General features: G+C 42.2%; 1 protein-coding gene across 1 annotated transcript in view; it reads left to right on the forward strand.

Moving 5' to 3' along the window:
• The window catches only part of ncam1a (neural cell adhesion molecule 1a), a 254,850-nt gene that overhangs the window by 176,442 nt on the left and 57,481 nt on the right, over window positions 1-20,927 (forward strand). Inside the window, exons 2-8 of the mRNA XM_056285536.1 lie at window positions 4,265-4,339; window positions 6,685-6,894; window positions 8,199-8,342; window positions 9,716-9,853; window positions 11,019-11,136; window positions 12,430-12,590; window positions 13,403-13,545. Coding sequence (XP_056141511.1) covers window positions 4,265-4,339; window positions 6,685-6,894; window positions 8,199-8,342; window positions 9,716-9,853; window positions 11,019-11,136; window positions 12,430-12,590; window positions 13,403-13,545 — 989 coding nt within the window. The remainder of the gene's footprint in view (window positions 1-4,264; window positions 4,340-6,684; window positions 6,895-8,198; window positions 8,343-9,715; window positions 9,854-11,018; window positions 11,137-12,429; window positions 12,591-13,402; window positions 13,546-20,927) is intronic.

Consider the following 20,927-nt stretch of genomic DNA (forward strand, 5'->3'; position numbering starts at 1 on the left):
AGGGCCTTTCCAAACAGCAAGGCTACTAATGAGCAAACAGATGATTCTGCCCACCTGCATATAAGATGCACGCTCATAAATAATGCACTAGCAAATTCAATTTCATGGGCTTTGTTCAATATTTCAAATGTAAAAAAAAAAATATGCAAGTGGCATTTTCCTTATTTTGTGTCTCTGAGGCCCGTCCCATCTCATGAAAAGCTTGTTATATTGGTTGGAAATCTGGTTACTAGGTCTGCATAAATTAAACTGAATTCACCGTCATCTTCTTGGAACCATTCCTTGAAAGTCTTAACTTTGGCAGGAGGCATAACCCTGTTGAAAGTAACTTTCCCAGATAGATAAGCAGCTGCTACAAAGGGATGCACCTTATTGGTAATGACATACAGATGTGCTGTGGCATTCATGCATTTCTAAACTTCTGTTATACTGCCCGTTGTCTCCCATGAAAACACAACGCGTACCACCACCAGGCCCACTGAGTGATGGGACAACACATTATCTCAGTTACTTCTTCACTACCTATATAAGTTGCCTATGTTTTGACAGTGTCACTTCTGTTATGAACGTTAGGAGAACTGCTGATATCAGGACTGCTTTTTGCAGTTGTACTAAGAGCTCTCTGATGGAGAGATCAAGGATGGATGGGGTAGGACATACGAAATGTGGACTGAGGGGTGGTGAAGCAGAAATCTTTGTTAGTTAGAAAAAGGCTTGAGGGACAGGCTTTTAAGTCCTCACTAAGGGCTAAAAGTAAGGAACGAGAGAGTGAAAGTAGGTGAGTGTCGAACACATCAAGGCAGTAATCCCTTCCTCAAAGCTCCCTCTTGGTACTACTGCAAGTTCGCTTTTCCAAACTGCTTTTGTTTCTTTCCCTCTTACTTTCCCCTTTCCCTCAACAGCTGACAGATCAAGTTCACCAAGTTTAAAGATGTTGTTGACTGGGACACACAGACACTACCGATTTGATTTTGAGATACTTTATTGCTCCCTGTAGGGAAATCACGCTCTGCATTTAACCCATCCTAGCTGTGTAGCTAGGAGCAGTGGGCAGCCACTGTGCAGCACCTGGGGACCAACTCCAGTTCGTCTTGCCATGCCTCGGGCAAGGGCACAGACAGGAGTATTAACCCTAACATACATGTCTTTTTGATGGTGGGGGAGACTGGCGCACCCGGAGAAAACCCACCACAGACTCGGGGAGAACATGCAAACTCCACACAGAGGATGACCTGGGATGACCCCCAAGGTTGGACAACCCTGGGGTTCGAACCCAGGACCTTCTTGCTGTGAGGCGGCTGCACCACCGTGCCACCCGTGCTGATCCATAGTGATTGACGATTGAGGTGATGGGCAAGCAATTTGTTGATTAAATGCAAGAACCAGTGAAAGGAAAAGCAAACCATATGGCCATTCATATTCCTCAAAGACTTAACTAGTACTAGTGTGAGCCACCCAACACTGTATTTAAACATGAAGATAACATGCTGTACTGATCTAGTGGTTGAATTTGAAGTATGACGTAAAACAAATTCCAATTTTGAATTAATTTTCATCCATGAAACTAAAACGTTGACACGTGGTATAGTATATTGTCTCGCACTTCCCTATATCTGTTGTTTTAAAGACAAGTGCAGGGTAATCCATTGACAGTACTCTGTGTAGCTGGAGAATCGTGTGCATGAAGCATGGATATTTGGTGTCCTGGGAAGAAAAATATTAACGCAACAAAGCTTCACTAAAGGCTCGTTTTAGGGGGATTGCCAGTACTGTGTAACAATTTCCAACCCTGGTGACCTTCTGCGCACTGTTTCTTTAAATATGCTTCAGGTGGGGATCATGAAATTACACTTTTTTACCACGAAATCCGAGATCAAAAGCTACTGCGTTTGGGAAATGCTGTGTGAGAAGCCATTTAGAGATGTACACACAGAAACCGACTCTGGGAATAGTTATCTTTCCCACGCAGTTACAAGCCTATCTTGTTGTTCTTTCTGTTGCAAATGTGATCAGTTGATTTTTGGCCAGTTGTGTTAGTCGTAGGAGGTATGGTTAGTGCGGTATCTATGATCAGCTCGGAGAGAAAATGATATGTTGTTTTCTTTGAATCTACCTCGCACCAACAAAAGCAAAGATGCTGTGGATAGCAATTTTCCTTGCCTGTAGAGCCAGTGTGTGTTGTTACTAAGGCCGGATTATTTCTACAGCAAAAATGGGATTTTTCCTGCAAGTCAGTCTTTGATGGACTTTTTCATCACAGCAGTGTGCAGATTGTAGTCTTGTTTTATAAGATTTTAATTGAGGTTGCTATTCTTCAGCTCTTCTGCCATAATGTATGGATCGTATACTGTGGTCAAGATCTCAGAGTTTTGCTGTGTGCATGTACATCACTGTCTATGTATTGGATATAAACACTACGTAAAAAAACAAAAAAAAAAAACAATTTCAATTATAACGGAAAATACCTTCAAATTCAAGTTGGGAGTTATCACTTTTAAAGTAAAAATCAAGCGATAGTATGGAAACATCACAGCGTTGCTTTTTCACACACTTTTGAGAATGCACATTGAAATAATAGAGGTCTACAATATTTAATGCATGACCACCCTCAGCCAGTTATTTCAGTTGAGGTTCAAATTCACAGCTTTCTAATGATAGCGCCATAAAAAAAGCAGTAGAGGAATGCCAGGAATGCCAATGAAAGCCACTGCTGTGTTCTCAAACTAATCACTGATTCATTGCTGGCATGAGCTCGTAGATATTGTGCTATGATGGTAAAAAGCTGGCTGCCCCAGATCAGCGCATCCTTGCAAGCCATTCTCCCCATAGAACTCCATGCTTGGATTGGTCTGAGACTGACACACTCATTTGTGTGAAGAGGCAACAGGGTGAATCTTCGGTGGGGGTTTCTCTGTCAAGCTCGGGATCAGGATTCTGTGCTGTATCGGCTTTGCGGTCTTTGTTTCACTTTCAAGTCACAGATTCTTGCTGTGCCATTGCCTCTTGTGAAGGTGGGGAAATTTCAAACTGAACCGTGTCACATTTGTAAATCGCACCTCCCATCATTCCACTGCACACAGGTAATTAATGCCATTAACCTGATTATATCCCGGAAATGTCTCGTGTTTTTACATCTTCTTTTTTTTTATCGTGTTTAAAGGACATTGATTCCCTTTTAAATTCCTCAGTCACTCATGGAAGAAACAAACACCAGGTGCTTCTCGCTAGACACGTTCTAAATCTCACCACTGTCACTGGCTTTGGCTGATGCAGAGATGAAATGCATTAGAAGCCTCCCAGGAAGCAGATATGATTTGATTTATGGCATTATGCCTCCCTAAATCACCTCACAGGAGAGGCGGTGAAGGAGAAAAAGAGTAAGCGAGCATCTCCGAACGGCTGAGTCAGGTGACATTTATAAATATTGAGCGGAAAACAAAGCTCTAAGTAGTGTTGCTGAATATATTTAAGGGCTCTTATCGAATGCCAAAAATCTACTGCATCCAGAACTTTGGGTAATTGAAAATGAGGATCTCTTTATGAGACCTGCATTACGATTGCCTATTGCCCTTTTTGTGTTGAGTTGATTATTATATATAGTTACACAATCTGCCATGTTTCATGCCACTGTTTTCAGAAAGTGAATGTGACAGTTTCACAATACACAGGATGTGAATATGTCGTGTGCCATGACTATAAATCACATATATTTGCTATCCTTCCTCTCCATTCTTTCCCCCCCCTTTTTTTTCCTTTTTCTTTTTCACAAATTCAAATCAAAGCTGTTGTGACACCCTTGGTGCATTATTGCATACTAAAAATTGGTTAGGTGTCACACTGTTGATAGCCAAGGGGTTCACAGTGACATACAACCCGTGCTGTATTTATTATCAACAGCGCACACATTGCAAGTGTCATACACTGAATTTTCCGTTTCTTGTCTGTCAACCGAGAGGCCTTGCAGGGAGGTCTCTGTTTTCACTTTTCCCAGCATTACAGGTACCGCTCCCCTGGCAGCTCGTATTCAAAATATGCAGTCAGCACACGGGTTAAGGTGAATTCAAATAAAGAAAATAGAAAGGTTAAACCATTGCTGAATTTCATTAATAGCAGGTGTGCGTAAAAGCTGTTCATATTCTAATATGAACAAAATGAAATGAGGGAGCTTTGTGCGTCGAATATTTCCTTGTCCCAGTGTCACAACTCTTTTGCAAGACACAGTGTTTGATATATATATTTTTTTTCTGTCTCTCTTTGTTCTCAGCCTCACTCCAGGTGGAAATCGTCCCAGCTCAGGGAGAGATCAGTGTGGGAGATTCAAAGTTTTTCCTCTGTGAAGGTAAGAGTGATGCATAAGCAGACCTCCGCGCTTCATCATTTCATATTCATCCTCTGCAAACTTTTTTTTTACGCACAACAGAGCATCAAACCGTGAACCACATACATAAGATTTGTAATTTAGCGGCATCCCAAAACACGAAGTGATGAGTAATGCAAGGAACAGCAAGACAGTGCCATGAACTCAGAGAGGATAAAATGATCTAGTAATATTTCCTTTAGAGGGCGTTGTTTTAAAACTCAGTCCTAATCAAGGTCAAGTTGATGGAGTAGGGCTCAAGAAGGTGGTGGTGAGCTATATCCTGATATAACCTCAGATTTGACTCCACTGTACTGGCTGAACTGTAGAAACCATTCAATCGCTTATTAGAGGAGAGGCGTTTTGAGCAGATGGAACCATGTCCCATACATTTATCTTATTTTGTCTCTTCTCTGTGTTGTCAGGGGTAAACCAAAGTCTTGAGTACAACCAAGTTGTTCACGAAACCTGCAGCTCGGCTTTGTTAATGTTGAGTTTAAAATGCTGAATTACAGTAATTAACAATGCACATACTATTTGATAGGGTCAAGAACTGAACATTTAGCCTCATAACGTACATTAAGTCAAGTTTGTTTCTCATCCTATGCTACTAGTATGACAAAGATGATCCAGGCATTACCTTATCACATTATGGAAGATGATGAGAAATGCTAAATCAGTAGTCCTGGATTTGTTGTGTAGCTGTTGGTGTTGCTTCGCTGTAATGAATGTGTGTCTAATAACCTTGAATTCAATTAAATTATTATCAGATTACTTGTGACAAGTGTTCAGTCTTTGATTAAAGTTGTCTATTGACTGGATTTTTTTAATTTTAATTATTATGAAGCTTATCAGGTCTGCTTCTTAGGTCAGTGAACTTTTTGAAGTAACCGAAATGTCTCTTGCAAAATCGGCGTTTTCACCCTCATCTAATTAGTGCATTGTAGATCCACTGATTTTAGATTATTTTTCTGACTTCAAAAGTGCTATTTGTTATTCCCTTCTCAGGATTATTTTCTCTCTCTCTCTCTCTCTCTCTCTCTCTCTCTCTCTCTCTCTCTCTCTCTCTCTCTCTCCCTCTCTCTCTCTCTCTCCCTTTCGCTCTCTCTCTCTCTGGGCTTGGTTGAATATGTAAAAGTTGTTAAAAGCCTCTTTGATGTATTTCCACTAAAATATTACTGTTAAAGCCAGTCACTGCTTGTTGATTAAGGCATGCTGTTTCATCATTTCCAATCTGGAAATTGTATCCAGTGCTCACCATGCCATTTGTCCGAGTGGGTGCGTTGGCGGTCTTGAGTGGCTGACTGCGTCCTCGCAGCAGTCAGCTGGTCCCCACCACTGACCTGCCGCGGAAGTCCTTCTCCCAGTGTAAAATGCACCGTGAATGCTCAAAGCTCGATATCTTTGTCAGTTCAGAGAGTGAAAAACTTGCTTTTTATTTCATCCTGTAATTTTTCTTATTGGTTGGGAGGAATAAATTTTACCTTCAACTTCAGCTCTGGTCTAATTAAAAAATAATGTGGGAAATCTTCTTTGCCGACATTCCGTAACTCATCAGGCATTAAACAGCATTGTTATCTCTTAGAAGGGTCTGAAATTAGTCAGGGTTGTGTAACATTTAAATTAGAGTCCAGTATATGTGGGGTTTTCTAGTAACCCAGGTGCATATCATCGTAAGTGTTTGCATGCTGTAGAATTTCTTTATTTCCAAATTTTACCCATCTGTCTTTTGGCATCTGGATAGCGTAGTGGTCTATTCCGTTGCCTACCAATACAGGGATCGCCGGTTCAAATCCCTATGTTACCTCCGGCTTGGTCGGGCATCTCTACAGACACAATTGGCCGTGTCTGTGGGTGGGAAGCCGGATGTGGGTATGTATCCTGGTCGCTGCACTAGCGCCTCCTCTGGTCGGTTGGTGCACCTGTTCAGGCGGGAGGGGGAACTGGGGGGAATAGCGTGATCCTCCCACGCACTACGTCCTCCTGGCGAAACTCCTCACTGTCAGGTGAAAAGAAGCAGCTGGCAACTCCACATGTATCAGAGGAGGCATGTGGTAGTCTGCAGCCCTCCATGGATCGACAGAGGGGGTGGAGCAGCGACCGGGATGGCTCAGAGAGTGGGGGGATTGGCCAGGTATAATTGGGGTGAAAAGGAGCAAAAAAAAACTGTGTTTGTATTGCGCAGTATCCGACAAAGCAAAATAAAATAATCTCAACAAAAACAATATATTAAATGTTTTCACTGTGGTTTACATCAGTGTGCCAGCTGTGGGTACCACAAGAATGTACTTGTGGCCTTTCTTCATTTTCCCTTTCTGCGTTCCCAGTATCTGGAGATGCCAAAGACATCGACTGGTACGCCCCCAATGGGGAAAAGATCCTCCCCAACAGACCGGACATTTTCGTCAGCCGCAGCGATGAGTCCACATCGACCCTCACTATCTACCATGCCAATGTAGACAGTGCTGGCATCTACAAGTGCGTGGCCAAGAGTGGTGAAAAGGAGGCCCAGGCAACAATCCAAGTCAAGATCTTCCGTAAGTCTTGCCACTGTTGAAAACTTGCTGATGTATTGCATCAGACATAATTTGCTTTTCTCTCAGTAAACACCCAACGACAACTCAGCATTCAGTGACAACTTATCTGTGATGGTGTTATGCTGCATCAGTTTTTTCAGTGAATGGGACAATGATCTCCCTGAGCAGTGTGTCTGGTGAGATGCTGACAATGCTCATGTAATATATATCCGACAGAGCTGCTGTGACGGTCATCAATGAATGCTGAAAAAAACAACAACATTACGTTACGCTTTTCATTATCATATATGCTGTGACAAATTCCCAGAACAAAGCAGTGGGTAAAATAAATGCTGCTGTGGTTATGTTCTGATATGCAAGGTGATTACCCTCATGTATTCATTTATAATTAACATCCATTCAACAATTTGTGTACCAGGTTGGTGATTAGAGAGCTATGTCTCTACCAGCTGGGACGTGCCATCGGAAAAAAAAAAAGGAAAAAAAACAAAACGTGATTTACGAGGACTATCAAGACGGTTAATGAACACGCTGTAGTATTATCTCTGTAATCGTGCTTTTATGTCAGTATATGTAGATATTGTGCCTTTGTAATGTGCTTGCAAAAACATAGTGTATATTTCGGCAGTGTCAGAATTACTGGCCTTCTTGGCAGAAAGATGATAAAAAACTTGTCAACCTTTCGCAGCAGCTGTAACAAGTCAAACAAACAATCTAGAACAAAAGAAAACAGAAATGTATGTTTTCTCAACAAAAAAACATTTAACTCCTAGAAAGGGGTTGACTTCTGTCCTTTGTATACATTGCTATTAAAGTTATACAGATCAAGGTTTGCTATAGTGAAATAAAAAAAAAATCCCAAGTCATGCTTCACTGCACACTTCGTCCTCTGTGTGGAGTTTGCATGTTCTTCCCGTGTCTGCGTGGGTTTCCTCCGGGTGCTCCGGTTTCCTCCCACAGTCCAAAGACATGTAGGTCAGGTGAATCGGCCGTACTAAATTGTCCCTAGGTATGCATGTATGTGTGTGTGTGTGTGTGTGTGTGTGTGTGTGTGTGTGTGTGTGTGTGTGTGTGTTAGCCCTGTGATGGCCTGGCGGCCTGTCCAGGGTGTCTCCCCGCCTGTCGCCAAATGACTGCTGGGATAGGCTCCAGCATCCCCACGACCCTGAGAGCAGGATAAGCGGTTCAGATAGTGGATGGATGGATGCTTCACTGCTTAATGCTTGGGTGTAGGTAACTATTGACGTGCGCTTGGTGTAAGATACTCTGACTGGATTTTTTCTTTCTTTTTTCTTTTTTAACAGAGAAGATCACCTTCCAGAATGCTCCTAACCTGCAGGAGTTCAACGAAGGTGACGATGCTGACATTGTATGTGATGTGGTCAGCTCGCCTCCGGCGACCGTCTTTTGGAAGCACAAGGGCTCAAAGATCCAGGTTGCAAAAGATGGTAAGACAGTGAGAATAGAAACATGGCAGTGCATAGCCTGACCTTAAACCTTTTTTTGAGGTTTCACCTTGCTGCCAACCCTTTTTTGATTCACATGTTCACTTAACCAACAACATTCAGTTGCTTGCCTTCCTCTCCTGTCAATCACCTTTGAGCACAGATAAGGATTGTGGGTAGTGAAGGGGCTGAGGACCTCATAGATGGTACATTAACAGGGAGCTAGTATGTTTGGTTCAGAAAGAACCGGATCCTGACTGTATGAGGAGTACGAGAACTGCGAAGATGGGCCCAAGACTGTTAGATTTCCCTTTCGAACTGAGACTGTTTTTAACCTCAAAGAACCCCTCCCTTGTTGACCGCTGCAGAGCCTGGATTCACCACAGTGCTATGGTGTGCCTGCCTTTTTCTTGGAGTCGGATCAAGGAATGTGTTTTTCGCTGGAAAAAACCACTAATTGTAACCGACACTGAAAACTCTAGCCGCTTATGTAATTTTCTTCAGTTGACTGTCATATCAAGATCTGCATGCTGCATTGTTGCACTCCACATTACCACTCTTTTTCATTCTGGTTCACACCGAGTTGGTCAAAACCTTCGGTTAATGAAACGTAATGCTTTTTTTTCTCCCTGTAATACATTTTGAAGCCAAGAGGTATTGACTCAACATTGCTGAACAATTTTTTTACACTTCTTGCCCAATCTCTGAACAAAAGATATCATAAAACAGGATATTAATAGTTGTCACTGTAGTGAATCTAATTTATTCAATATTGATATTTTGACACAAATAAATGCCCCACCTTCTTTAATAGACAGTACAAGCCTGTTTCATGCTATATGCATCATCAGCTGTCACTAGAGCTAAACGGCAAAGAACATAACATATATATAACTGTCTTGCTGTGCACAAAATGTGCACAACATCCATATATATATATATATATATATATATATATATATATATATATATATATATATATATATATTTGTAATTTTGTATCATCTTTCAGTGTGATATATTCAGTATGAGTTCACTTCCTTGGTAATATTCATTATACATTTCTTCAGCATATCAGAAGACTGAAGGCAGAGCAGTTTTGTGAGGGCCTTATCCACACGTGTAGTTTTATTCAAGATCATAACTTTTTGAGTTTTCCTATTGCACAGACGACAAAAAACTTCTTCGTTGTGGTGAACTTTTTTTGTGTTCCCCATTAAGGGAAGACACATTATTTAAAATCAAATGTTTAACTTTACCTCAACCTCAGTGGGCCATTGTGATCAGTTTGAAAAGCCTTCAGCGTTATCTAAAAGTGCACCGCAGTACTCTACTTTATCAGTGAATGTGTTCTGTTGGGACTTTTTCCATTCCAGTACGATTCAAGATCATGGACAACAACCACCTCCAAATTCGTGGCATCAAAAAGACAGATGAGGGGGTATACACCTGTGAGGCACGTGTCATGACCAGGGGAGAAATTGACTTTAAGTCTATCAAGGTCATAGTTAACGGTGAGTACTACATCTGTCGTACCACACCTCGCACTCTCTGCCCACCCTCTTGCACACAGACATATGCATTTGTGTCCCAAATTGTAATGCAAAACAGCGAAGTTTAAATGCATAAGGATCACACTTTTGCTCTTATTGTATGTTCTTTCAATGTCATTTAAAAAAATGCACTTAAGCTAATGTAAAATCTTGTCAAAACGAGCTAAAGTTGACGTTCTCTTAGAAATTTCTAACCACTCCACACAGAATCTTAAAAAAAGCATGCTTTGCTCATGTCATGTCATCTGAAATATTTCCGATTTTTATGCCCTTAATAAATGCACCTTAATTTCAGAATTAGATTCTTCGAACTAACTCTTGTTTAAATAATTCATAGAACCTTGTAGTCTATTGTCCCCCATGATCAGGACAAAGGGATTGGGGAGTATGGTTCTTTCTTATGTCTGTCTATCCATCTGCCTGTCTATCACATGACGTCTAAGACACCATTAATTCTGCTGAAACTACGGGAAACGGTGTATCCTGACACTGCGCTCTGGCATTTACAAGATACTGACTGTGACTGACCCAACACGGTGTCCCCTCCTGGCCAAAGAGATCCCAAACTTTAAACATCGACATAACTTTCTCAGCATTTCAGCCAGAGTCTTGAAATTTGGCACACATGGATTTTCCCCATCTGGACCATTCTGCATCATGGGGCATCAAGCCCTTCCCACATAAATGTTCTGCTAATTTATGCCTGGCCTTTTGCACATTTCACCACCATTATCCCACTATCCACGAGGTTAACATTTCTAGCATAGCATCCGATTATTTCAAGGGGGGAACCTTTCACTGTATGCAAGAAAAAAACTGAACCACAGCATTTTGTCAAAGCACTCTCCATAGCACCTCATAGTGAAACATCACCTGATTCCTCTCAAATCTGAAAAAGCATAACTCCCCTTCCTTTGTACCTAGACTCACAATATATCTCAAAAATGTTGATTTGTTCAATCGTGTCTCTAAGATGAACATTTTGTCCCCCATGATCAGGTTAAGAACTTGGGGGAATGATGGATACAGCCTTGGAAAAAACACTGGAAAAGATCATCCGTGGGTGACGCCAGTTTATTGTTGTTTTATGGCTATTATTTTAGCTCTGCCATTTGTCTGTTTTCAGTGCTTCCGAGCATTCGCACCAGGCAGTCAGAAGTTAATGCGACTGCAGACATTGGCAGCACTGCAATGTTGGCATGCGACGCAGATGGCTTCCCTGAACCAATTGTCACCTGGGCCCGGTATGTGGTGTGCTGTTGTCATTACCCTGCAGTGATATAGGAGCGTTGAGACTTCCATCTACAAGATAGTCTCTCTCTTTAGACACCCACATCTTCTCACCTATGTGTATGTTCTATGTACATGTGTACTGGGTACTTCGATCTCCTCTGGTGCTTCACCGGCTGTCATCCAGAAACAGAAACACTGCAGGATTGGGAAATGTTTAGACCACACTTGTTGCAACGAAATTTCTGTTATAAAGACAACAGAGGAATTTAATGGAGGTCACTGCTGTCTTTTACATAGTAAAGTCAGTGCTTTATTTGTGTGTTTAGGAGATGTACATGTAGTATTTGATCAAATCTGGCAAGAGGAGAGCTGAGACAGACATGGATGTTGGGAGGTTTGATGTTTGAGGGCATTAAACAACAGAGAGGGGGCGTCCGGGTGGTGTGATGGTCTATTCCGTTGCCTACCAGCACAGGGATCGCCGGTTCGAATCCCCGTGTTACCTCCGGCTTGGTCGGACATCCCTACAGATACAACTGGCTGTGTCTGCGGGTGGGAAGCCGGATGTTGGTAAGTGTCCTGGTTGCTGCAATAGTGCCTCTTCTGGTCAGTCGGGGCACCTATTCGGGGGAAGGGGGAACTAGGGGGAATAGCGTGACCCTCCCATGCGTTATGTTCCCCTGGCGAAACTCCTCACTATCAGGTGAAAAGAAGCGGCTGGTGACTCCACATGTATTGGAGGAGGCATGTGGTGGTCTGCAGCCCTCCCCGGATCAGCAGAGGAGGTGGAGCAGCAACCGGGACAGCTCAGAAGAGTGGGGTAATTGGCCAAGTACAACTGGGGAGAAACAAGGGGGGGGGGGTTAAAAAGAAAAACAGAGGCAAACCCCTAATATTTGTTTAAAGCTTTTTTATTATATGGCTTTGAAGCTTCAAATGCTTCAGGGTTGTGGTTTCTACCAGAATAAACTAATTGATTGTGTTCCTCGCCCCAATCAGAGGCCTTTGGTTCTCAGAGGTTAAGTGAGGCAGCGGGCAAAAAAAGGGAAAATATTCTTTTACATGGAAATGCATACACATAAGTGCAAGGTTTTTTTAAAAATGAGAAAAATAATCGTTAGCTATGTAGCAGTTTACTTGTTCGCTGACTTTTTCATTTACCAGCTGCTTCGTCCCTGAGTTAAAACCCCGAAAAGAATATCATGAAAACTAAAAAAACCTATTTTGTGGACTCCTCAAGTTAAGTATAAAATCATTGATGATGTCAAACTTCTTGTGTCTTCACCTTTCCCCCCCATCTACAGAAACAACGTTGTCCTTGAAAATGATGATAAATACAGTCTGAACGAGGACGGTTCAGAACTGATAATAAAAGATGTCAGAAAAGTGGATGAAGGAGACTACACTTGCATTGCCAAGAACAAGGCAGGAGAAAAAGTTGAGGAAGTCAGCCTGAACGTGTTTGGTAAGAGAACTATATTCTCATAAAAGTTGAAAAAAAGAATAGCACTGTGCATTTTTTTAACTGTCCAACTCTGGCCTTCTCTGTGCCCTTCTCTACAGTTTTCACAGAGACTGAGCACATATTTATGCAGCCTTTAGCATGCCATTTTAAGAGAGTCCCATACCATCGGACATTTGTCAAGCCACCCCTTAAGACATTCAACTTCTCATGTTTGTCTTCAGTCATGACAAAAAAAGCACCACGTTAAAGCATCATCATTGTTTTTGATCCTAGTGCAAGCTAATGGTGCATGAAACCTCTACTGAAAAAAAAATTGCTTCCAGGCCTTGCTATATACTCTCATATCTGTTGTAGAGGTAATAGTAAGTAACTAAGCTGTTTGAAGGGACATTCATTTAATTCTTGGTGATCCTGGTGAGTTACGCTTGAAGCAAATGTTAATGGGGGAGCGATGCCAGAGAGGAAATCTCTCGTAGGAATACTTTTTGAATGTCTGAACAAGGGGTTTCATTTCTCATGAGTCAGATTGGTTTCTAAAATGCTTCATTAGGGCGGCATGGCTCAGGAGGTAGAGCGGGTCGTCTAGTAATCGGAAGATTCCCGGTTCGATTCCCTGCTCCTCCAGAGAGTGTGTCGAAGTGTCCTTGAGCAAGACACTGAATCCCTAACTGCTCCTAATGAGCAGGTTGGCACCTTGCATGGCAGCCTCCGCCATCAGTATATGAATGTAAAGTGCTTTGAGTGGTCGGTAGACTAGAAAAGGGCTATATAAATGCAATCCATTTACCTTTTTCTTTTTTGGTTTGTTCTAGTTCAACCAAAGATTACCTATCTGAACAACCAAACCACTTTGGAGCTGGAGGAGCAGGTCACGCTGACCTGTGAGGCATCAGGAGACCCCACACCCACCATCACCTGGAGTTTTGGACGGAGGGTCTTCACTGAAGGAGAGCAGGTACTGGTTTCAGAGAGCCAAGAAGAGGGGTATGGATTATCCTGGAGATTTTTCTCTCCTTTTAACCTGTTCATCTGCACAGGACTATATTAGAAAAATAAACAAATGAATAAAAACTGATTAACAACAATACGGGATTAAAATATCAACTTAATTGTTTGCAAATACTTTTTATTTCAACCATTCCTCCATCTCAGGGGAATGAATGGGAGTGACCTGTCCTAAGTCTATTTGGTCGTTTTTTCAGGTTCTTGTATTTACACTGATGTGCAAAAAATGTGAAACAGCCTGCACACATTGAGCTTGATTATGCAACAAAGAAAAGATGTTAGACGTTCCACTTTACGATCATAGCAAAGCCATTAGAATAGAATATATATAGAATTTATTGATATAGATCAGAGTAGACTAAAATAGTGTAGAATAGAACAGAATAACTTTAATTTATCACTGCATGAGTTCAAGTACTTCAGGATAAATTGATGTCACCTGCAATTAAAAAAGAAACACAGACAAACAGGTAATAATTATAATAATTCATGATAATTAATAGTAACACTTTAAACTATTAAAAGTGCCATTCACAAACCTAGGTATGCTCTACAGCGTAACAGAAACAAGATGATAGAAGATTATTACAAAGGATGTGATGGAAGGGCCACCACATCTTCTCTTTAGCAGTAGCTTGAGAGAGCAGGTTTAAAAAGCTTGCAGTAGTGACTGGTTGATATTTAGTTTTCTGAGCCTGTAGTGAACAAAGAAACAGCCTTGACTGAAATTGGGCATGCACTCAGTAACAGTGATTTCCAAAGTTTAGTAGTTTGTCATCTATGATGGTCCCCAGATATCTGTTTTTCTCCACTCTATCTGTTGATTGTGTTCCAATGGTTAGGTTTTTGGAGAGGACATATGCAGATTATACGGCCTAACTGTAGTGTTTAAATTGTATATTTCCTGTTTAGGTCTCAAGTTACGTTTCCTCTCTGTGGACCCAAGCTGCTGCTCTTTCCTTTCAGTCAGAGCCACAGTGTGTTTCTTTTTGTTGTCTCCAAACATGCCCTCCTAGCCTGCTGCAGTCTGCGTCCAAATGTCTCCAACTGGCTGAGTGAAGCAGTTGTGGATTTGGCTACGAATTGACAGCACACAACTTTCACAGGCTGTGTCATGGCTCTCCAAAACTCACTGTTTAGCCTTGGCAGCACATTCAACAAGGTTATGAGTGTCTTTCTTTTATATGTCTCCAGTGCTCTATACATAATACACAATGAGCAGTATAAAGTGAGCACATAGCTGGGTGTTGGACCACAGTAGTAGGTCAAGTCCTAGAATGGGTCCATCAGTTTTTGGCAGGGTTGCGAGTTGCATGCCTGCATCTCTTTTGCACTTCCTAATCCATAGCTTCCTCTTCTGTCTATATTTACCCGAGTATATATTTACCTTCTATTGCTGCCGCCAGGGGCTCCGACACATGATTATGTTGCCAAGTGTACCCCGGGGGAGGACTATCTTGGTACTGTATGCCAGCTGACCATGTGTCTGTGTTTCTCTTTTTTTCTGATGTGAGAGACATGTGCGATCTTCATCTAGCCACTATTTGAGGTTTCTGGACTGATGGCATCACAATAGTTTGTGCCAGTATTGAATCTAATCCTAGATGCACAGACACTCGGGAGTGTCGTCGGATGTTGCCGCCTCTTTCTCGCTACATGCCACATTTGTCCAGTTGCCAGTTGCAATGTATGTATGCCACTTCCAGCTGGTTTACTTGTGTCAAGACTAAGGGCTCCTTAGCATTTAGCCCAATAGTATTTGGGTCTTTTGAAAGACATCTTAAAGCATCCATTTTTTACCAGAAATGTTGAGCAGCTAAGGGTCAGTTTATGCATCTGAATACCACTGTGAGGCTATACAGAGGTCATTTATGGATGTCCTTTTGCAAACCTTTTACTTGTACTGCTAAGGCATCATGGCCAGGCCCTTTCTGCAACATGTGAGCTTATTCTTTAATGAAGCATGTTTTCTCTGAGAAATCCCCCTTTACAATAGAGATGTTCCTTGATTTGAACAGTTATGATTTTGTCATAGCCTGTTCTAGGCTATCATTTGACTTGGCAAGCAGCCATTTTTACAGGTTTCTTTTGCCGTCACAGAGGTGACAGCTGTGATGTTAATTATGTGTCCTGATGGATGGGAGGCAAATCCCATCCCGCTGCGTTTACCCATTCAAAAACCCTGATCATTAGCTGCATTGCCATATAAAGTAGTAGAAGGGGAGATTTTGCACAGTTCCAGGCACTGCCATTTTATGCTTAATTCCAATATTCTGAACTATAGCTAACATATATATAGCTCACAGTCATTGGAGGAAATTAAGTGAAAACGGATACACTTGAATCAAATTATCGCATTTTTCCTTTTTTTATCAATGCAATTATCTCAGTCATTGCTGTGTTTAAGGCTGTATGTTTTGAGTCTATTTGTCTCTAAATTAACTTCCTTTGATCTCGCTTATGCAGTTATTGCAATTTCCTGTTTTGTTTTTTCTTTCTATTTTACCATGGCTATTCAGAGGCTGCCATGCATGATAACATTGTGATAAAACCATTTTGAAAATGGGTGGGTACTTTTTCTAAGGGTTTGCAGGTTTTAAGATGAGAATAAATGATGGTGTGCATGGAAGTCTGTGTTAGAGTTATACATCTTTGTCGTGCTCTGGTTTGTATCTGAGATTTGTGTTCTTAAATAGCTTTGAAGATAACGGTAGATTAAAATACCCCACCAAGTGATACGTGCTCACAAGCTTCTCACATATTTCGGTTGTGTTTTTATCAGATACCGTGGTGTCCCACTATGTTGCCCACCTTTGCAACAATCTCGGCCTAACCATATTGTTATACTCTCATTAGCTCATTTAAACTGTATAATTGTTTAAAACTCCATCTCAGTGGTCTATTCTGACAAAACCAGTCTGTGAACAGAGGGCGAATTGGTCACTCCAAAGGCATCATCTGCTGTGAATGCACCAACCATTATTAAGACTTGAATATTACCTCGCTGTTTCCACCACTGTTGTAGAATGTGCAAGAGTAGCAGTAGTCACTGCCATTGCCAGTAGTTGTTTCCCCCCCCCCTTTTTCTCCCCAATTGTATCTGGCCAATTACCCCACTCTTCCGAGCCATCCCGGTCGCTGCTTCACCCCCTCTGCCGATCCAGGGAGGGCTGCAGACTACCACATGCCCCCTCCGATACATGTGGAGTCGCCAGCCGCTTCTTTTCACCTGACAGTGAGGAGTTTCGCCAGGGGGACGTTGCGCGTGGGAGGATCATGCTATTCCCCTCCCCCCCCGACCAGGCACCCTGACCGACCAGAGGCGGCACTAGTGCAGCGACCAGGAAACATACTCACATCCGGCTTTCCACCCGCAGACACGGCCAATTGTGTCTGTAGGGACGCCCGACCAAGCCGAACCCCGTGTTGTTAGGCAACAGAATAGACCGCCATGCCACCCAGATGCCCCCAGTAGTTGTTTTCTATGGGAATTTTATGAACAGCAGATTTGTATTACTAAATTATGCTAATCTTGACGACACACAGATGTTGTTAGGCATCTGTCCTGTCTCACCAAGGGTGGTGGAGGGCATCAGTTTCACCACATTTGGACCATACTGCCCTACTTCCCACACCATCCGGCAGTTCTCAACTAGGTGAGCATGATAGATTGTGTGCGGGACACATGAAGAACTTGTAAACTGGGAGACAAAGGGAGAAGGCATATTTAGCACATGGTGATATGAGAAGCACTTGTTGAGCAAAATGATCTCTTGGGCTTGTGTTAATTTCGAGGCTAATGGTGAGTGTATTTTTGTGATGCCCTTTCACTGTTAAAATGAACACACAGACAGGCGTCTGTTCTTTCAGTCAGCTGGGGCCCAATTTCAGCTGAAGCCCCTCATTTTGGTTCTGTTGACAATCAAAATAATGATATTCATAAAACCTTGCAAGGACAGCCCAACTGGCAGATCTGTTGTCCCACTTTGTGCTTACAACTCCTGGTTTTATTTTATGGTGTTTACAGATAAATATTAAATAGCTGCTCTATAATCTCTATTTACCATTGTGGATAAATTATTCTACAGTTATGCAAATAGCCATTGTTATTACCCTGGGCTCCCTATTCACCCACTTCTGACAACAAAACCAAAAAGGTTATTAAAACCATTAATCGCTAAGAAACCATGATCTGTGTTGTAATTTTTGTGTACCCTGCAACAGTTAACCGCTAACATACTATATTAAGACCTAATAAGACTCAGGATAAAGCTGTTAAAGAGGACACATGTCTTCAGGCGCGTGGGAAGAGGAAAATGTTTTAAGTAAAACATAAGTATGGTGGCAAGCCGGCGTGGAAGAATGAGTCGAGAGGCAGAGATCTCTATTTAATCGCAACTCCCGTGTCCCATACACCGCACGACTCCAGGAGTGCTCTTTTATTCACACTGGCCAGAATGGACCAGAACTGACAACATCGTAACGACTCCCCCGCATCTCCCAAGTGGCGACATCAGTCCCAGTCACGGTCTACAGTCAGTAAACGGTCTCCTACTTAGTCTGAGTCGAACCCCCATAACAACAACACAAGAATAACCACAACATGAACACCACATCATGAAAGCACAATGTTAAATCTAACATTAACGGTCCCATCAGCCATTGCGCCTCCCAGCGCAGAACTGCCGACAGTCAGAGTGACCGCCTCCCCCGGTCGCTACAGTATGTTGTCATTGTTTTGTTTGTAAGGTGCATGTGTAGCAGATTTGGAATGGAGTGTTTACTCACTTTATTATTAAGAATGTACATTCCACGCAGCCCTAGCCCGCTGTTTAAAATAAAGACATGTTTTATTTTTTTGCATTTGTACGTTAGGAAAAGTTAGCCATACTGTTGGGTCTAAGATGTTACACAGCCACCTGCCACTACTGGGGTGGCTGCACCCACCACTAGGGGTCCCCCCCCTTCCCGCGCTAATGCACGTCTTACTTTATCAGTTTAGTTGTCTGAATGCACATTCTTATTTGCAGAGAGGCATATTTTTCTCCCATACTGATCTGCTAGGTTTGAGATTTCAGTTCTCTGTTGCAGATGAAATTATTGATTTGTGCCATAATGCAAGTACAGTAATTTGTGACCCCCACCAAGGGCCCATAGATTAGTTCTGATTTCCATAGCTTTTCTCTTTTTTTAACACCAGTAGGCACAATGTTGTCTCTTATCACATTTGCTGGGAAAATAGCTGGCGGGCTAAAATCACTCCACCTCCAGTCGATTCTACCAGGTTGTTGGTGGTTATCATACGCCCGTTGTTTTTTTTTTTTTTTTTTTGCCATTCCATTTTCCAAACCGCTTATCCTTCTCTCAGGGATGCTGGAGCCTATCCCAGCAATCATTGGTCAGCAGGCGGGGAGACACCCTGGACAGGCCACCAGACCATCACACAGGGCCGACACACACACACCCACACACATTCCTACCTAGGGACGGTTTTAGTACGGCCGATTCACCTGACCTACATGTCTTTGGACTGTGGGAGGAAACTGGAGCCCCCTGAGGAAACCCATGCAGACATGGGAAGAACATGCAAAGTCCACACAGGATGACCCGGGACGACCTCCAAGGTTGGACTACCCTGGGGCTCGAACCCAGGACCTTCTTACCATGCTGCCCTACGCCTGTTGTACAACATCTAAAATAATCTGTGATTGGATTCAAAAATACACAGTGAGAGCTCTTTTTTTTTTGTTTCAAGGATGAATGCACATTTGAAAAAAAAATCAACAATTCAGACACACAACTTATTCATTTCAATGTTTGAAAGATAGGAAAACTGTCACTGAAGGAAGGAGGCACAAATAAATGTAGTCTGTCATATATTTTTTCATGTTTTGAATCAATATATACAGTTTGTATTTAGTAAAATAACCACTACTGTTTCTAACTTTAAATGTGTCTATGATCTGCAAGACAAATGGCAGTTTGATCTCACAACACACCTCTCTGATGAAAATCTGGATGAAAGGATGTAATATAGGGAGAGGAGCTCTCGCTGTACTTAAGGGTCACCAGAGCGCTAACTTTGGCTTCGCTAGAGACGTAACCGCCTCAGATTATGTAAATGTGGTATCATCAACTTCCATTGTTAGAGTCGTCTGTGCTCTTGTCAGCCTTCCCGGGCACAATGAGGTTCCCTCCAGTTTCCTTCAGTAATCCAAGGCTACCTGCCGTGATGACGGCCTGTTGGTGATGCTCATCACCAGTTTCAGTTTCAAGGGAGAGGAACAGTGGACATGAATATTGCATGCACATTACCATGCTACTAAAAAGAGCAACAATGGAAATCAATCACAGTGCCACACAGGATGGAAAGGCAGAGCAGAATCTGCATATAAAGCCCAATGACGGACCAAAAGCAGCCCAGTTTTGCACTCACTCTTTGCATGGACTCCATGTCTTCCCCGTAAAATGTGTCAGGTTGCTTATCTCTGATAACAATATGCATTAAATGAAGAAAAGGAAACACATTCATACAAGATCAGCATATAAAATATGCATTTATTTACTGTGAATTAAGTTTCACTGAGAAATGGGATTCATTCAAGTAGATACCAACTCTGCACAAAACAATAAAGAAGAACCAAGGTACTCAATTTTGGGTGAAGGAAATAAAAATGCCTTTATTGCATTGGTGGGCAACAAAAAGAACCGCGTTAAACACAAACGATGCCTTTTGGCTTGCTTCCTTCTTCGGGGAGTTAAACTAAACTTAGCAGTCAAGCAGACGTGCAAGGATACAACAGCCAGCTCCCCGAGAGGGAACAGGAAGTGGTGGAAAGGGGCCACATCACAAGACAAAGAATAGCAAAGCAGATCTGTAATCAGCGCATATATCGGCATGAGTAAAAGGAACATATGAGGGTATATTAGTGTATGAATGTATATTAATGAAAAAAATTCAGGAGGGAAGAGAGGACAAGTTATAATGATAATAATCATTATCACAATAATGGATGCTATTTAAAAAATGCTATTAAATAAAATGAGTCAAATCTAATTCTTAATTAAGATCAGGATGTTGGGTAGTTTAAAAATCCCAAAACTTGTCGATTGAGTTGCTTGATCTGATTTCCTCTACATATGGACTCTATAGTATAGCGTGGTCTCCTCACAGCAAGAAGGTCCTGGTTTCGAGCCCCGGGTTTGTCCAACCTTGGGGGTCGTCCCGGGTCATCCTCTGTGTGGAGTTTGCATGTTCTCCCCGTGTCTGCGTGGGTTTCCTCCAGGTGCTCCGGTTTTCTCCCACAGTCCAAAGACATGTAGGTCAGGTGA

This window comes from Lampris incognitus, chromosome 8 (genome assembly GCF_029633865.1).
Source record: "Lampris incognitus isolate fLamInc1 chromosome 8, fLamInc1.hap2, whole genome shotgun sequence".
Taxonomy (NCBI): Eukaryota; Metazoa; Chordata; class Actinopteri; order Lampriformes; family Lampridae; genus Lampris; species Lampris incognitus.